An 18,973-nucleotide genomic window follows, 5' to 3' on the forward strand; every position below is an offset into this window, starting at 1 on the left:
CCAAAGAAGTTCTGTTTCATGTACAAGGTAGTCAGCATGACCTATAGAGTCCTGACTCATCTCCATGGACTACCAGTGCTAAGAAGTGCCCCAAAAATACTGCTTAGATCCTCTTGGTTTTAAATAGAAAGGTATGCAACAGTGGTGACTGGTCGAGCATCCATACGAGTAGCAAGCACAAGACTGTGCTACCCAGCATCTAAAATCATTTGAGTTCAATACTGAAGAGTTTTATTAGGGGGCTGGAAACTGGATTGTAGAACTGTATGAAGCAGCTCACTGCCACCAAAATACTAGCTACCGTACACTGGAGAGTTAAAGCTAGGTTTAGGTTTGTGTGCAATTACATTGCGTGTTAGGAAAGTGAATAACTACAGTTATATTTTGGCAGAAGGGTATAGTGGCACTTTATCCATGACAGGCTTGGACAGCTCTCAAATTAAGGTGCACCTCGAAGACTATTTTGATCAACTGCTACCAGACAAGGCTTATGTTTCATTGCGCATCTTGGTTGGTTGGTAGCTACAGTTAGTGAACTGTATAGTTCCACAGAGGCAGCAGCCATGCCAGGCACTAAACGTGAAGGGAGCAAGAGAGTACGTTGTAATGTGGGAGTCGGAATGGCTGTGTCTTGGTCCTATTAGTCAGTCATTTAAAACGGCATCTACTAATCAGTTAATCAGTAATTCTAATTTAATCTCTCAATGTGAAAGAGATGATTGCAAAAAGGATGACATAAATATTCAGTTTTACATGCAGTATATTTTCCATAGGTAACATGTATCATAAGCTCATAATCATGCTTTGGAAAATGTTGACTGTGTTAGTAGTGTACGGAAAAGTGGCATTTGTTCTGCAATACAAGTCACTTGAATTTAATCATTTATAATATCTGCTTTCCAGAACAACACTGAATAAGCAGCTTATTTAAAGTTGTAAAATAAAATATAACATTGCACTTACCCCTCTCATATCTTCTACATTCAATTTCATGGAGTGAAACATGTTTAATGTTTCTTTCCCAATTATACTTGCATTGTCTGTGGCATGGTCCAGCATTACAGTTCTGTAAACATCAAAGACAATTATCTAAATAGGCTAGTGATATGAATTAATGTAGAGCACATTTAAAAAAAAAAAAAAAAAATGTCAAATGCATGAATTATTTCTGCTCACTTCTTAAGTTCAGTCTTTATCCAAAAGACAGCTGCCCAATTTACATGGAGAAAAAATATCATGTGTGCACAGACTGTGGAACTTATTAGAGCTACCTTGGTAAGAAAGTCAAAGTAGTGGAGTAGGGACAGGAGGTGGAGTGAGAATTGTGTAATTCACGTGTGGCCAACTCAGAATTCCAAAAATTACAAGAGCTCTGTAGGCAATTGTCAAAAAACACACACATGACTAAATATATCATAATGAACTCAGACACTCGAAACACACAGACAAACAGGAATTACGAAATTAGAACAAACAGTAACATCTAAGGATCATCCCACATTTATAAAATCAATTATAGATAAAATAAAAGTGTATTGCGATGGTACTGTACTCATCAATGACTTCTGAACTTGTATGGTTCCTTGTTTAATACCTACCAAGTAGTATCACATTTTTCACCTGCACACTGAATTGTGACCATGTCCTTATGGGCATGGAGGTGTCGCCCCATACAAATTGGGTAACATCTTTAACTGAAAGCTTGTGCCATAGTATCATGGCCTCCTCCACCACTGCCCAAGGCAGGCCGGTGTTCACCTACAACAGCCCGGTAGTGTAGCAGCAACCAATCAGTTATTGTTTCTATACCCCGCCTCTGAAATGGACTCTGGAGGTTGCACATGATTGGGTGGAAGAAGTCGAACTAGAGCTACTCTTTTTTTTTTTTTTTTTTTTTTTTTTTTAAAACCTTTATTGAAAAACAGGTAGAAGTACAAGCGCTGGCCTACAACCACAGGGGCCGGCCGCAAAGTCAGGAGAGTCAAGAAACATAGTAATGTATACGACAGGATAAATACAGGATGGAAGCATCAATCCAACATCGCCAAGCGCCAGGATAAAGAGGTTACATTTTACATTATATAAAGGAGGCAGTAACCATATCTACCATCGCGCCATGCAACATATACCGAAAAGAAAGATATGGGGGGGCGGAAGGGATCAGCCCCCCACGCAAGCCGATGATACAGTAGGGCAGAGCCCAAGGACAACACACGTCCACATCAGGTACAAAATAGACAAGAACACCGACAAACAAATAAAGTGGACGCATACGTATAGCCCATCCGCCCCGAGAAAGGAGAAAGCGCAGACGCTAACGAGACAAAGGAGGAAACACCAAGGGACACAGCCCACCCCCTGAAGAAGGCAAAAAGGGACCATAGAATAAAACAAACTAAAACAACAAACACCCCCCCACCCTACATCACTGTAATGGCTACGGTCTACCCCACTAACAGCGTGCCTGTCGCCCAGATTCACCCGAAATATAGGAAGAAGAAAGGAAATAATAACGAGAAGAGAGGGTAATAAAAAGGGGAGAGGAAAGACTAGAAAGGATCAAGGACCAAACACATCAATCAGAAGTAAAGTGGGCAGCGCGCAGCCAAGAATCCAACAGGCATGAAGACATCATCAAAACGGCGGCACCATAACAGTACATACGGATAGACAACCGCAGAACGCGTAGTGCGCCAGATGCTACCCACCCCCTCACAACTAACATCAGGACCCAAAGAAAAAGGGGAAAGAAGAAGATCCATAACATAAAGAAAAAGGCCCATAGAAACCAAAAAAGCAAAAGAGCATCCCCCCACCCTACAAGCATGCAAAGGCTACGGCCTACCCCCCCCCTTGCAATGTGTCTGTCGCCCCAAAAGAGTACCCGAAATAAAGAAGAAAGAGAAGAACAGAAAGAGAAAGGAGACATATATTACAGGAGGAGGGGAAAAGAAGTTGGGAAGGAGCCCACTCGATATCAGGTCACCCGGAGTTACCGGCCACCCACAAATTCCCACACCGTATATATCTTCCATCACGAGAACACCAGTACAAAACCAATTAGCAATATCAAAGCAGCTGGAAGAATTTATCGTGCGATGCGTGCACACGACACATAATAATCAAATCCAACCCCATCCAATTCAGCCCGCAAATCAATAGCCACAAAAAACAGCCTAGCCCTGACCCGATCGTGGATGTAACTCTAAGCGTGCTACCCCATGAGAGCCCATCCCCCGGTGCACAAAGGGACAGCATGGCCGCTTGGAGGAAGAAGACAAAACAGGAGCACAAAATGGCCGCCGACAATCGTTAAAGGGTCCTTTGTTCACCGTACACAGTTCCATCAGGGCATCCGGAAGATAGAGGTTCCGCAGGGGAAAAGGCGAAGGCCACAGTATAAAAGCCGACAAAGGAACCAAAAGTCGTGCAGCCGGATTCATAGACAAGCGTGATGTTACAGGCAACAATGAGTCAGGCTCCGAGGGAAGGGGAGACAATGTATCAGACGCGGAGCTGGAGGGCAGACGGCCGTCAGCGCCGATAGAGTCAGCAGCAAGTACAGAGTCACCATAGTCACAGAGAAACACTGTATCTCCATAAATCGGCAAAGGCAGATCCACACCTCGCTGGAAACAGACGTTACGGTCGCGACCCACATCGGAGCTAATGTTATCAAATTGCTCACACAGTGCCCGGAGACCATCACACACCTCCGAGTGTAACGCACGCAGGGCGGCCAGGATGGACCCATACGATGGTGGAGGCTGCAATTTCTGCGTATCAGTTTCCCGAGCCGGCGCCTGCAATCTGGTGCACAACGCAGGCAGGATGAGACCGTCCACGGGCCGGGATGGGCGAGCTCCCCCAAGCCACGGGTGGTCAAACGAGGTCATGGTTCCGGTAGTGCGGTAGAGTGGCCGGGGAGGATGTAGCACAATCACGCACCTCTGCAGGACTCCGATGCTACCAGGGTCAAAAGCAGTCAATCGCCCATCCCATAGAACCGCTTCGCATCAGGCAGGGCACCGGATGAAAATTCGACAGCCATCGGTGAGCCGGACCGCTGCGTCCCCACGCTGCTCACCTCCAACTCAGAACGCGGAATCCGCTCCCTCGGGGCTTCCCCTCTCGGCCATCACGTTCCAGGCACAGCTTGCGATGGACCTCGGCATTAGCGCAGAGATGACCGCCTCTCGTGAAAAGGCGCCACATCTAAGTCCTAGGCGCTACGCGGCTGGTCCGGCCATTACTGAGCCTCCAAGAGCCGGTGACGAGCGGCATTGCAGGCGAGGGTCCAGGGCGGGGGGCAGCATTACAACTATCTCCCGCATCCGGGCAGGCTGAAATATCGGGAAAGGATCGAAATAATCAGCGCATCGTCACACACGATCTGCCAACGGGATCGACCAGGATGGAAATCAGGATACCATTACGGAGCTCAAGGGCCGGTGGAGCCGGGCGACTACACGTCTGCTCCGGTCGCCATCTTGGCTCCTCCCTAGAGCTACTCTTGTAATGTCCTGCAGGGCTTACATCAGAGGTCAGGGGGCCCCTTACAGTGAATCAAAAGCTGACAGTTTAAGCAACTGCTTCATGTTTCTGTAATTCCTGATATCTAATGCATACATTCATTCAAAGAGTTAGCACTTATGTTGGAGAAAAAGCATTCTTTTCGCTAATGGGGTGTACGATTCCAATCTAGCTGGGTACACCAAAAGACAGAGTGGAAGGGACAAATGGGGCAGGGTGCCTGTATAGAACTTCGGCCCAACTACTTGCTTTCCAGAACTGCATGAAAGATATATAGAGAAAAACTAAAACAAAATGTCATGATTGGCGATGTGGACAAATAACACAGGATTGGAATGTGTCCTAAGTAATCACAAGAGACAGAGATTAATTCAAACATTCTATACTTCACCTTTTTTGCTGCAGATGATGCCTTAAGTGCGATGGATATGCCCAGATGCGGGCCCCGTGCTCACTGTGGCACAGGATTTAAACGATACCTCATAGGCAAGGCTGAAACCGGGTCTCGGGTTGCTTATGTTTCAATCTGGAGCAGGCCTGATCTAGAAGTTCAGGCTCGACTGCTCCTATTGGGACGAGACCAAGACTGGTTTGCATACGGTGGAACTCCCTCTAGGACTGTGTATTGGGTGAAAAACAATGGGCTGGAATGGATCACAAGTGACCACCAATGGTCAAGATGAATTTAATTACTCCATCCATCACCTCGTTTTTTGCTGTGAAAGATATAGTGATCTCCCCTTTCTAGGTATAGCACCATTCATGAGACAATTAACAGAAAAATATTGCCTCATACAAAAACCCTCAACTTCAAATTACACCACACAATATGATACTCCCATGCCTATCTTATAAACACAGTACAATTTCTATCATATTCTTCCCTAACATAAGCGTGTCTTTCCTTCCCCATTTATTGCATTTCCTCCCACTTTAATCTCTGCACTATGCTCAGTGATGGCAGTTGAGTTGATATGTGGGAGGGGAGTGGGGACAGGGCCGTCTTGTAGGAGCGAAAAAGTAGATTTTTTTCAATGTGTCACACAGTTTCTTCTGTTGACCGACCCTGAGCAGCTTTCTTCTATTTTGCAGAACTGAGATGGCTTGAGAGTGCTTTCTAAAAGCGCCCTCTGTTTTACCTTCATGCAGCTCGATTGTTAGCCGAGCTGTGGTCATTGATATACACACAAGCTCCCTCAAGTCTTGATATTATGACAGAGTCTGGCCTATTGATTCTAGAGCACAGCATTTTTTTGTTTAAGAAGGAATCTTTGATAAGGTATGGCCAACTTGGCATTGGTTTAACTAGGCTCTTCAGGGAGGAAAATAGCCTGTTTCATTTACCCAGCTTCTTACACTTATAGTTTCTATTATCTATGTGCCATTTTGGATTCCAACTACCTCTTCGCTTTTATTTTTTCATATCAGGAACTACCACTCTTCCAATGTTGCGGCTTCCATTATCCAAATATGCCTACTTTGCTTCACTTGTGCCTATGTTCAATATAGGGACCCTAAAAACAACATCCTGCGCATGGTCCGGAAGATCTTCCGGTGGATCCCCACCGAGACCAGGAAGACGGTCACCCAGGCCCTCGTCACCAGCCGTCTGGACTACGGCACTACGCCGGAACAACCGCCAAACTCCAGAAGAGACTCCAGCGGATCCAGAACGCCTCAGCACGACTCATCCTGGACATCCCCCGTCGCAGCCACATCTCCGGACACCTGAGAGACCTGCACTGGCTCCCGGTCAACAAGAGAATCACCTTCCGACTCCTCACCCACGCACACAAAGCCCTACACAACCAAGGCCCAGGATACCTCAACAGCCGCCTCAACTTCTACGCTCCCAAACGCCAGCTCCGATCGACCAGCCACGCCCTTGCCGCCGTCCCCCGCATCCGAAGAGCCACCACAGGGGGACGGTCCTTCTCCTACCTCGCCGCCAAGACATGGAACTCCCTACCGACCCACCTCCGCCTGACCCAGGACCACCTCGCCTTGAGGAAGCAACTCAAGACCTGGCTGTTCGAGCAGTAGCGGACCCCCCTCCCCCAGCGCCTTGAGACCCTCTGGGTGAGTAGTGCGCTATATAAATGATATGATTGATTGATTGATTGATTGATAAAAACACTCCTTAAACAAGTTTTGCCAAAACCAATTTTCAGTACGTCAGGAGGATGCAGTGTTTTCAGTCATGTCATTTCATTACAATGTTCAGTTCATTCTGAGAGACATGTTACTGGTTAATTTCAATTGGACACTTTTGACCAGCACATCTATATTAAGGGCAATAACAGGAAAACCAAAGAAGGGAACGCAGTAGTGTCATACTGCCAAACAGCCATGTGCAGGCTGACAGATTGGATTTGTGGGTTAATATAGTTAAAAAAACAACATTCTCTGTTTTCTTTTTTGCTTAGCTGATATAGGTTTGCTGGATATCATGAGGATTTTGAAATAAAATGTTTAGATATCACAGTGAGTTACATCACACTCCTCCTGCTGTGTGGCCATGGCCCACAAAAATATATTTATTATGTTTTTACAATAGTTTAAATACTGATGTTTGTGATCATATTTGTTTCTATTTTGAATCAAGAACGAATCTATATGAGTCTGTGACATGTACATTTCAAACTGGTTGCAAAAGTGAGTGGATCAGACCGACGCATAGCATAACTGTACATTTGTTCAGGAGTAGTATTTGTTTCATGTAAAACATGTAGCGGCATTTGAATTTCAGCTGTGAGCACTCAGAGACTTCTTTACTGTAGGGGATTGGGTAGTATGTCTTGAGGATCAAGTTTCCGTCAATTGGGAAAAGAAAATGAATGCCTCTGTAGTCTAGTTGCTAATGTTATTATCACAACTATTTGGCAAACACAATTCTAAGATCATTGTCTTGAAATCAGGCAGTGGCAATATAGGTTTTAATTATTTCATAACAGTGGGTACCTTTTAAAAACTCTGCAGTTTGCTGACCCAGAGGCAAGCAGCTATTCTGAAATAATCCTAAATAGTGAGCCTAATAGCAAGATTCAGTTTGAGATAGGTGAAGGAATTTTAGGACTTTCTACCCCTCACGTAGAGTTATAATGCTAGATAAGTCCATCCCTTGAATATATTTACCACCATAATCATGTATACTTTACATACTGGTCAGCAAAGATGACAAGAAAAGCATTAAGGTTGCAATGACTCCATAAGGAAAGCCAAGACTGACTAATTAATGTATGGGGAAGAGCTGTGGGGGCGGAATGCATGTTGCCACACAATTGCAGAGGAAAGCACAGGAAATTTTAATACATTTACTCGCGGCCCACTGTAATCCCGAAAGTCGACTGTCATATACTAATGCAGAGATGCAGGCTAGAAAGCTATTCTAAGATATGCAGCCAAAAGAATAAACAAAAAACACCTGGATTGAAATTGTGTATGCAGAGTCACAAGGTACAATTATTATTATTATTATTGAGTCTTGTATGGCGCATGGTTACCCTTGGGCATCCCAGCACTCGTCCAGCGTACAAACCATAACATAGAAAGCGTTAAGCAGGGAACAGATGGGTCTTTAGGAGTTTGCGAAAACGCAAGGTACCAGTTTCGCAGCGCAAGGCAAGCGGAAGGGAATTCCATAATACTGCCACGTTGACGGAGACTCTTCTACCGCCAGTCCTGGCTTTTCTTACTCTCGCGACTTGCAAGAGATGTTGGTGGTCGGAACGGAGGGCGCGAGGGGCCTTATAAGATTGAACCATACTTCGTAGGATAGGTGGCCCTTTCCCCTGCAAGAGTTTATGGGCCATACAGAGTGCTTTAAACTTCACCCTCTCTCTCACAGGGAGCCAGTGGAGCGCCTTCAGCGCGGGTCGGGCTGACTGCCGCCTGGGGAGATCCGTCAAAAGCCTGGCGGCAGCGTTTTGCACTTGTTGCAATTTGTTTAAAGTTGATTCTGGAGCCCCCAGAAACAGCGCATTGCTGTAATCTAGCCGTGAAATGATGAGCCCCTGGATTAGTAGCCTCCTAGTGGCCATCGGGAGGAGGGGTAGGATCTTCCGGGCTGACCGGAGCAGGCCGAAACACACGCCTGCGGTCTTTTTTGCGTGTGTCTTAAAAGAGAGGTCCTGCTCCAGCCACACAATGAAATCCTTAGCAACTTTGCAGTGGAAACCAAATACACTACTCTCTAACCGGATTAAAGGACCTCTTGGGAGAAAGCTTATTCTGGATAACACGTGGTTTACCTGGGAAGGAAAAATTAGTATGGTATCTGGCATCTGATGGAAGAGAATCAATCTGGGACTCTGGCGGGCATTTATATTGGCAGATCAGAGACTGAAGGGAAGAAAAGATTGGGATCAGTAATAGATATTTGCTAATGTGGAAACCCACCTGCTGAAACATTAGATTATCTATTTACAGCTTGCTCCCAGTGTGACAATGCATAAAGTAATATCTTCATACATGCTACAGAACACAATAATAAAAAACGTGTACGTCATCTTCTGGTTGGTTGATCAAAAAGCAAACATGGTGTTCAAAAATATGACCTTTTTAATGTGGCACAAGAAGTAATGCCCATGAAATACACATCTCATGAAGTCACTAAGGATAAGGAATTGTAAAACTAGTCTGCTGCAAGATGAAGTTTCAGTAGATGTAAACTATTGTCATTAAGGAATCAATGAAATTCCTCTGGCAGTATTTCAGGAGGGGGGGTCACTGTTCCGGAGGTAGGGGTGCCAAAAGTCACCCACTCACCAAAAGAAAAAAAAGGAAGAAAACAAGCAAAACAGTGATCCTAGATCTAGAACACACGGTTCTTAGGCAAGAGCAAGTCTTGTCTCTTGTTGCCCTCACACACCCTGAAGGATGTCATGCTTCATCATCGGGCGTTTGCTCGTCGTTGGGCCGGCGCTGCAATGCCCAACGGGTTCCCGAAGGGTCACTTTGGCAGAGATCTTTTGAGAACAGCCATCAGATGTGTGCGGGTATGTGGGGTGAGTTCTATCTGAGGGGTAGAAGTGTGAATGAAAGTTAAAAGTGGCTAAGGGTTACCAAAGAGGGTATATTTATTGTGTCGGTACCCTTGTCAGAGTAAAAAACCCGAAGGTCATGTGTTACTCCACTGGGCGTAATGTGCCCCGTTAACTAAAAGGTCGACATGTTTCGCGCCTGGTTAGTCACGAGGATCCGTGGCGCTTCATCAGGACCGAAAAACAAGCGGTGGTGTAGAAGTGCAAGTGAGTGGAGGGAGTAAGACCCTCTGTGTGGTCAGGGCAGGCCAAAACTGTGAAACCGTACAGTGAGGCTACAACTTGATAAGTGAACCACTCCTGATGTGACCCACGAATAGAAGGAAACCGAAAAACAACAAAAGGACATACATGAAACATATATGAGATGTGTCATTGTGTGCCTCCTCAAAGTACATAAAAGTGCGCAACTGGCGTATGAAGACAAGAGTCTGAATGTGCTTTATACCCTGGGACTTGTTCTCACAGTGGTGGCTGTCAAGGTGTGTACAGCAGGCCGGCAGCAGGTTACACCAGAGAGCTGGCAATCACATGTGCGGTAATACCGGCACCCGAGAGGCAACACCCCTATGTGAGAAAGCGCTGTGACTAGAATGTTAAAGCACGCAAGTTATGCACTGACCCATTGATGCTGATGGCTGTTCTCAAAAGATCTCTGCCAAACTGACCCTTCGGGTGACCCATAGGGCATTGCAGCGCCAGCCCGAAGAGGAGAAAACGCCTTATGATGAAGCATGACATCCTTCGGGTGTGTGAGGGCAACAAGAGACAAGACTTGCTCTTGACTCAGAACAGTGGGTTCTAGACCTAGGATCACACTTTTGCTTGTTTTCTTCCTTCTTTCCTTTTGGTGAGTGGGTGACTTTTGGCACCCCTACCGCTGTAACAGTGACCCCACCCTTTTTGATTTGATGACTCGATTTAGGAGCACAGGCACTGGACCATAATTAGCTCCTGGTCCCCCCTTACTTTTTGTTTATATAGCCTCAGTTCTAACCAATAATCATGTAGGAACAAAGTTTAAAAGTCCCTTCCTTTCTTATGACAACTACTTCAGGTACCACGCAAGTCCCAATAAACCATAATTCCAAATTCAAATAGAAGACAACTTGATGACATTGTCCTGGGTTTAATGGTCAACACTCTGAACTGGCTGTCACTTTAAATACACTTGGTTAGGAAGGTTATTTTATGTTACCTCACAAAGATGGGGAAACCATGAATAAAGATGAGTAGGTCTTCTATAGCAGGTGGCTTTTTGAACAAGTAAAGTTTTCAAGAGTGACTTGCAACTTTTTTATGGTGCATCAATTATCCCATCCACATGTTTCTAAAACAGTTACATTTTGTAATATGGCCTGCAAAGGCCTTTGTAGTTGAATGCGGAATTGAAAATTAAAGCTACTTCAGTGATGCCTGAAAAACAATACTTGGGGTATACGAAAGCCTCTAGATTTCAAATGTGGCTTATTGAGCAATCCACAACCTTACCACTTATGGTAATAAATTAAGAATTCACAAAAAGATTACGGCACAACTTGACTAATGCATTTTCTTCCCTTTGTTTACTTCTTTAAGGTGTCATAAACAGAGGAGAATTTGATCTACAAGCTCATGAGCATCCCAACCATTTTTCTGCAACATTCCCCCACTCCTAATATAAGATGTGAAAAAAAGATGCTACGTTCCTTTGCTCCTATCATATTCTGGACTTGAATGTGTACCAAGCATGTGTCCAATTTCCTTGTCTTCAGTGTTAGTTATCCAAATTTCTTTCTCTCAACTTTCCCTTGCCTGAGGGTTGAAATATCAATTGGAATATTTTCTTCACAGTGTGTTACTACTGCAAAAAGGGTGGGAATAAATAAAACACAGAGCTATTTGAATTGCTTCCTGTACTGGATAGTGGAGCATTAAACATTTTGAAAACTTTGTTCCAGCCTCGAGAGAGTAGTACATTTATTAGTTGGGAGGATGGTTTGTTTGGTAGAGCACAAATAGATCAGGCAATGCTCTTAAAGGATTTTATTATCCATGTAATTAAAAATTGAAAGCTAAACCATAATATAATGAATGCCTCAGAAACTCAACTGAACAAAATTTGCAATCAGAAATCAATGGGAGCTCGGGTGATTAGTTATAATATGGTCTGGATAAATAAAGTGAGAGTCTAATTGTCTTATTTCTGAAGTAATAACCTTAAGATCCGACTTTCACAAGATCACAATCCAATTTAAAAAAAAAACTAATCAGTGGGCACAATATATTGAAGAGTTAAATGGTCAAAAATGCCATATGGCAAGTTAAATGGATGAAACGGGGAAAGGTATGGAGCACAGAACATAAATAAGTTATGAGGCACTGCTAAAAATAGGAAGGCTGAGATCTGTCTCCTCAAAACTAAACACTAAGATTTTGCTTTTAGAAGTTTATTTCTCCCAGACCTTTTGGCTTCTCCCAAACTCTGCATGTAAGAGAAGTCAATATCAAGGGGTACACATGAATCATATTACATGGAAGAGGCCTGGGAAAAGATACTAGAGAGAAAAAGGTACTCAAATTGGCAAAAAAAAAAAGAACAAAAAAGGAATTCACCCCAATGCTCACATTACTAGGATACAGCAAAGATACTACAGCTACTTTTAGAATGCTCACTGTCTTTGCACCACTGTTAGATAAGTGGTGAATAGCAATGCACTGGGGCCGGACACCACTTCTGAAGATGAAAGACTGAATCTGATATTTATTGTACTGCAACAACACCTCAGTAAAAAAATGGTAACCTTTAAAACAATATTCAGTGACTAAAACACTAAGAGGGCAATCTGATTATAAGTTAACAACTTGGGCTACAAAAGAAGCGAAGAAATGTTGGAAGACAGCAGGAGAAAGGCCAAAGAAACTGGTTGAGCTGTTTATGAATGTTAAAGGTGCTGAATTTGAAGCAATGCATCTCAAGATACTATTGAGTTTGCAATTAATACTAAACAATGTCACATCGTTTGTATTGTGCTATAAGGGTTGAAAATGAAAATTAAGGAAAATGCTACTTACCAGTATGCATTTGTTCTTGGCATGTAGAGCTGCAGAGTAGTACACTTAGCATTAGATCGCCACCTGGTGTTGGGCTCGGATGATTGCATGTTGTTGTCTTCTTGGAAGAAGTCTTTGTAGTCACGAGATAGGTGACTCCTCCCTTGGACAATAGTGCACATGGGCATCGGCTCCATCCTTAGATTGTTTTTCGCCATGATGGGAAATGATGGAGTTAGTAGAAGTAAAGAAAAGATGTCCATGCGTGTGCATCTAAGTAAGATAAAACTGGAACAGATACAGGTCCCGGGGAGGCGGGAGGGCGTGTACTACTCTGCAGCTCTACATGCCAAGAATAGATGCATACTGGTCAGTAGCATTTTCCGTTCGAGGCATATGAGCTGCAGATTGTACACTTAGCATCGATTGTGCAGCAGTGTCTCTCCTAGCGGTGGTCACCTGTATCTGTTGCAGTTGTTTGAAAAAGAGTTTTAAGGACAGCTTGGCCTACTGCAGCTTGCTGCTTGGCTTGCACATCAACACAGTAGTGTTTAGTGAAGGTGTGTGTTGTAGACCATGTTGCTGCTTTGCATATGTCTTCTAGGGGGATGTTTCCTAAGAAAGCCATAGAGGCTCCTAGTTTGCGTGTTGAGTGCGCTCTAGGAGGAACTGTTAATGTACGCTTTGCTTTTTGATAGCATATTTGTATACATTTTAGAATCCACCTTGCAATTCCATCTTTAGAGATGGGGTTGCCTTTGTGCGGTGGAGAGAAAGACACAAACAGTTGTTTTGTTTTTCTAAAAGACTTAGTTCTATCTATCTAGTAGAGAAGAGCTCTTTTAACATCTAATGTGTGTAGAGCCCTTTCTGCCACAGAGTCTGGGCTTTGGAAAAACACAGGTAACTCAACAGATTGGTTTAAATGAAAAGGAGTTATGACTTTTGAAAGGAATTTTGGATTAGTTCGTAAGACCACTTTGTTACAATGTAGTTGTAAAAAGGGTTCTTGTATTGTAAATGCTTGTATCTCACTTACTCTTCTAAGGGAGGTAATAGCAATAAGGAAAGCAGTTTTCCATGTAAGGAATTGCAGTTCACATTTATGTAAAGGCTCGATAGGGGTCCCATGAGTCTTGTAAGAACAACGTTTAGGTTCCATACTGGAGAAGGTGGCAACCTGGGAGGAATGATTCTCTTTAATCCTTCCATAGATGCTTTAATTGCAGGCACTATGAAAAGAGACAAATGTTGTCTATTTTGTAAATATGCTGCAATTGCTGCAAGATGTAATAAGCATATGGATGAATATGCTAAGTTACACCTTTTTAAATGTAAAAGGTAACAAATGATATTCTGGATGGAAGCATCCAGGGGATCAATTTGGTTATTGTTGCAGTAAATGGCAAACCTCTTCCATTTAGCGGTATAGCAAGCTCTGGTAGTAGGCCTCCTGGCCTCTTTAATAATGTTCATACAGTCTGGTGGTAGGTTAAGATAACCGAACTCTAAGACTTCAGGAGCCAGATCGCCAAATTCAGTTGATTTGGGTCTGGATGTCTGATGTCTCCATGGTTCTGTGTTAGCAGGGATGGAGTCAGTTGTAGCTTTTGGTGTGGAACTAGAGACAGTTCTAGTAGTGTGGTGAACCACGGTTGGCGTGCCCATGTGGGAGCTACTAGGATTAGTTTGAGAGACTGTTGTGTGATCTTGCTTACTACTAGTGGTATTAGTGGTATTGGCGGAAAAGCATACGCAAATCTGCCTTACTAGTTCATCCATATTGCATTGCCCTAGGATTGCAGGTGTGGAAACCTGGCGGCGAAGGTTGGGCCTTTTGCGTTTTCTTGTGTGGCGAACAGATCTATGTCTGGATGACCCCACTTGCGAAAGAATGGTTGAAGAACCTGTGGATGTAGTTCCCATTCGTGAATTTGTTGTGTCTGCCGACTCAACAGATCTATCATCGGATTGCGAACTCCTGGAAGGTGCTCTGCCAACAGATATATGTTTTGTGGAATGGCCCGTCTCCAAATGTCTTGTGCAAGCTGGGACAGTGGTAGAGAGTGTGTCCCTCCTTGTTTTTGTATATAATACATGACTGTCATGTTGTCCGTTCGGATCATGACAGCTTTGTTCTGTACTTGTACTTGGAATGTTTTGAGTGCTAAGAATATTGCTAGCAGCTCTAGATGGTTGATATGGAACAATTTGTGTTGACTGTTCCATTGTACTTGAGTTGTAGGATGTAGGAGATGGGCTCCCCATCCTGTGATGGATGCGTCTGCTTTGAGCACCAGTTGTGGAACAGGTTCGAGGAACGGCCGCCCTTTTGTCAAGTTTTTGATGTTCCACCACTGCAGAGAGCGATGTGTGCGGCTGTCTACCAACACCAGGTCTGTTAGTTGACCTTGAGCCTGGTTCCATTATTGTGCTAGGCATTCCTGTAACGGACGCATTTGCAGTCTTGCATATGGCACTATGAAGATTGAAGATGCCATCATGCCTATTATTCTCATGAACACTCTGGCTTGCAGAGAGTGTTGCTGTTGAAAGACTGTGACTAAGGCTTGAATGCTCTGTATCCTTGCTGGACTGGGATATGCTAGAGCTGTAGACGTGTTTATTGTAGCCCCTAGATACTGATGTATATGAGAGGGTTGCAGATGCGACTTGGTGTAGTTGATTGTAAACCCTAAGTCGTGCAATGTTTGAATTGTCTGATGTGTGTGTTGAACACACTGGTTGAATGATTTTGCTTTTATGAGCCAGTCGTCCAGATAAGGGAAGACATGTATTTGTTATCTTTTGAGAAGTGCTGCTACTACTGCTAGGCACTTTGTGAATACTCGTGGAGCCGTTGTCACTCCAGTACAAACCTTAGATACTTTCTGTGAGCAGGATGTATAGGATTGTGGAAATAGGTGTCCTTTAGGTCTAGTGTTGTGAGGAAATCGCCCTGTTGCAGCAGTAGGAGCACTTGTTGCAAAGTGATCATATGAAAATGATCTGACTGAATGTAATGGTTGAGGGGCCTGAGGTCGAGAATTGGTCTTAGTGTCCCATCCTTCTTGGGAATTAGAAAGTACAGCGAGTAAACCCCCGTTCCTTGTTCTTGTAAAGGAACTAATTGTATTGCGTCCTTTTGTAGAAGTGACAGAACTTTTTGTTTGAGCAGAGTAAGGTGTTCTGCAGACATTGGACGCTGTCTGGGTGGTATGTATGAAGGGGTTGCTGTAACTTCTAGGCAGTAACCATACTGGATAATCTGTCTTACCCACTTGTCTGATGTGATGGAGTTCCAGACAGGTAGGAATTGCGTTAATCTGCCCCCCACAGGAGTGGAATGCTGTTGGGGGAGCAGAGGAAAGTGACTGTTTTGAGGCGGAAGAGGTTCCATACTGTTGTCATCACGACCTCTTCCTTTGTTGTTATTCCCTCTATATCCTCCTCTGAAGTATCCCTTGTTAGAGGATGTTTGTGTGTTAGATTTGAAGGATGTTGTATTATCTGCACCTGTTTGTTTGGAGCCCTCTCTATAAAAGGGGTACAAAAGGGGGTGGTGATGGACGGAGCATCTGAATCAATCACACCCAGTCAAATGATCTGGGTTTAATCCATCACCGTTCTTTAGCCCACTCTGCCACCCCAGTTCAGACATGGCTATATGCAAATCAGTCTGACCCTGTGCCTCATGGGAACAGTCCAGCCCGAACTGCCAAGCCATGTCTTCCCTGGACTGGAAACAAGCTTCCGAGGACCGGTTTCTGGCATTCCAGCCGTCTTCAGCCCGGCTTGCTTGAATCCAGTGGCTCACTTCGGGCTGGACTGTTCCCATGAGGCACAGGGTCAGACTGATTTGCATATAGCCATGTCTGAACTGGGGTGGCAGGGTGGGCTAAAGAACGGTGATGGATTAAACCCAGATCTTTTGACTGGGTGTGAGTGTTTGATTGATTCGGATGCTTCGTCCATCACCACCCCCTTTTGTACCGCCCTCTATAAAAGGAGCAACAAAAGGAACCTCTAGTTTGTGTGGACTGTAGAGCCCCCATAGATTTGGCGGTGTCTGTATCCTTCTTCATTTTTTCAAGTGCTGTGTCTACTTCAGGTCCAAACAATTGGTTTTGATTAAATGGTTGGTTTAAAATGATAGTTTGGACTTCCTGTTTAAACCCTGAAATGCGTAGCCACGCATGTCTTCTAACTACGACACTGGTATTTACAGCTGTAGATGCAGTATCTGCTGCATCTAGTGCGCACATGATTGAGGCATTTGAGATAAGCTTGCCTTCCTGTATAAGATCATTTGCCTGTGTCCTATATTGGTCAGGTAGATGTTCTAGCAGTTTCTACAACTGGTCATAATGAGCCCTATCATACCGGGAAAGTAGGGCTTGTGTATTAGCTATACGCCTTATGTTGGTAGCTTGCGCAGCTATTCTTTTGCCTGAGGCATCTATGACCTGGGATTCTTTGTCAGGTGGGGGTGCTTCACCTGAAGTTTGTGAGTTTGCTCTCTTCCTAGCATTTGATACAACTAATGAGTCTAATGGTAGTTGTCCCTTAATGTAGGTAGGATCTGTAGGTGCAGGCCTATATTTTTTCTCAATTCTAGGGTTTAAAATCCTAGTACGTACAGGGTCTTTAAAAACTTCTGTAGCATGTTTGATGACCCCTTTGATCATGGGAAGAATTTGAACAGATCTTTGCGATTGTTTGAATGTGTCTAACAGAAAATCCTCCTCTGCCTCATCAGAATGCATAGTGACCTTATGGTACATGGCAGCTCTGTTCAATAGGTGCACAACGCCAATGTTATCTTCTGGGGGAGAAGGTTTTGATGGGTATGACTGTGGGTCAGAAATGTCTGGTATATCCTGTGGGTTTGGGTACTCCCAGTCTGTATCATGTGTAGGGTACGGGAAAGGCTCATCTGTGTCTATCCCTCCTCCTAAACTATACTCATCATCATTTTGAGGTGAGTGTGGAGGTAACAGAGGAGAATAAGAAGGAGACATTTGTGGTGAAATATTAAGAGGAGCAGGAGATGAAGGAGAAGGAAGTATTGGTGAAGAAGGGTGCATAGGGGATGTGGCAGACAGGCGCGGTGCGTCCACTGGGGCGTGGGGGCGTAGCCCCCCGCCCGCAGTCGCCTGCAGCTCCCTCGGCGTTTATCTGAACTTAAGTAAACTGAGTTTACTTAAGTTCAAAGACGCAAGCCAAGGCGGGAGAACTGACAATCATGTCAGTCAGCATGATGTCAGACCGCCCACTCCCTTCAGAGTCTAAAGGGGTGGGCAGTCTGGCGTCATGTTGATTGACATGATTGTCACCAGGCAGCAACACAAGTGCGCATGAGTGGGGACGGAGGGAGGATTTTTTACGCATGTCCACTCATGGGCACTTGTGTTTGCACTTTTTTGCGCATGCCCATTATGAGCCCTTCGGTCTCCTAATGGGCGTGCTGAGGGCGTAAAATAACCTGTGACCAAAGGCAATCCTGGCGCTGCAGCAGCGCCAGGATTGGCTAAGAGGGGCTGCCAGTCCAGTAGTGACGTCAAGGCGCCAAGGGTAGCAGAGGTGGCGCTGGCGCGGACTCGTACGGTCAGTTAGGTACGTTTTGTTTTATATATTTGATTCTCAACCCCCCCCCGACCGCGAGCCGCTACAGCTCCTCCCTCCCAGAAGCATGCCGGCCGGGCCACCGCTAACACAAGGTACCCCAAAGGTCTACGGCAATGCTCAATATGTGTCTGCCCTGTCACCCTTCCCAGAGCAGGGTTACACAGACTGCGCACTGCACTGGTATAGTCTATTCAATCTTCCCAGAACAAGCTGCAGATTTGTGTTTGACATTCCCATGTTTTTCCGCGGGGTCTACCATCCCTCGTGACAGAGCTTTTGATGGCGGTTTCTGTACATTTGTGACAACGCGCCTTGCCGGAAGGTGGAAGCCATATTACTGTTGTGTCGATCCAGTTAGTTGCAGAAGCTTTTGTTTGTGTGGTGGACGTAATTCCTTTTTAATCCCGTGAGAAGAGAGAAGCATTTAGAAGAAATCGGCCACGTTCTATTATTACCCATATTACGGTTTTTTTCACAGTTGATGCCCCCTGCAAGTTTCGAGCCAGAGTGTAAAGTGTTGTGTTTGTGGATACACGTGCTTAAAACAATGGTTTTAATGTGCTTTACCTATCCATATGTCCAATGGATAGAAGCGCCGGCAGTGATTTAATAAAAAAACAAATATGCTTCCTGCAGGCCTGTATTTGTGTCTATTTATTGTTCCTGCCCGTGCTCTCCACTGACTCATGCAGCACTTCAGATCGAGGCCGTCTTGGCCAGATAGCAAGCAGGGAGAA

The 18,973-nt window shown here is 44.6% G+C and overlaps 1 protein-coding gene across 1 annotated transcript in view; it reads right to left on the minus strand.

Moving 5' to 3' along the window:
* Positions 1-18,973, minus strand: part of REV1 (REV1 DNA directed polymerase) — a 411,701-nt gene that overhangs the window by 109,500 nt on the left and 283,228 nt on the right. The window contains exon 15 of the mRNA XM_078658014.1: positions 964-1,066. Within this exon, the coding sequence (XP_078514140.1) occupies positions 964-1,066 (103 nt within the window). The remainder of the gene's footprint in view (positions 1-963; positions 1,067-18,973) is intronic.

The sequence above is a fragment of the Lissotriton helveticus genome, chromosome 8 (assembly GCF_964261635.1).
Source record: "Lissotriton helveticus chromosome 8, aLisHel1.1, whole genome shotgun sequence".
NCBI classification, from domain to species: domain Eukaryota; kingdom Metazoa; phylum Chordata; class Amphibia; order Caudata; family Salamandridae; genus Lissotriton; species Lissotriton helveticus.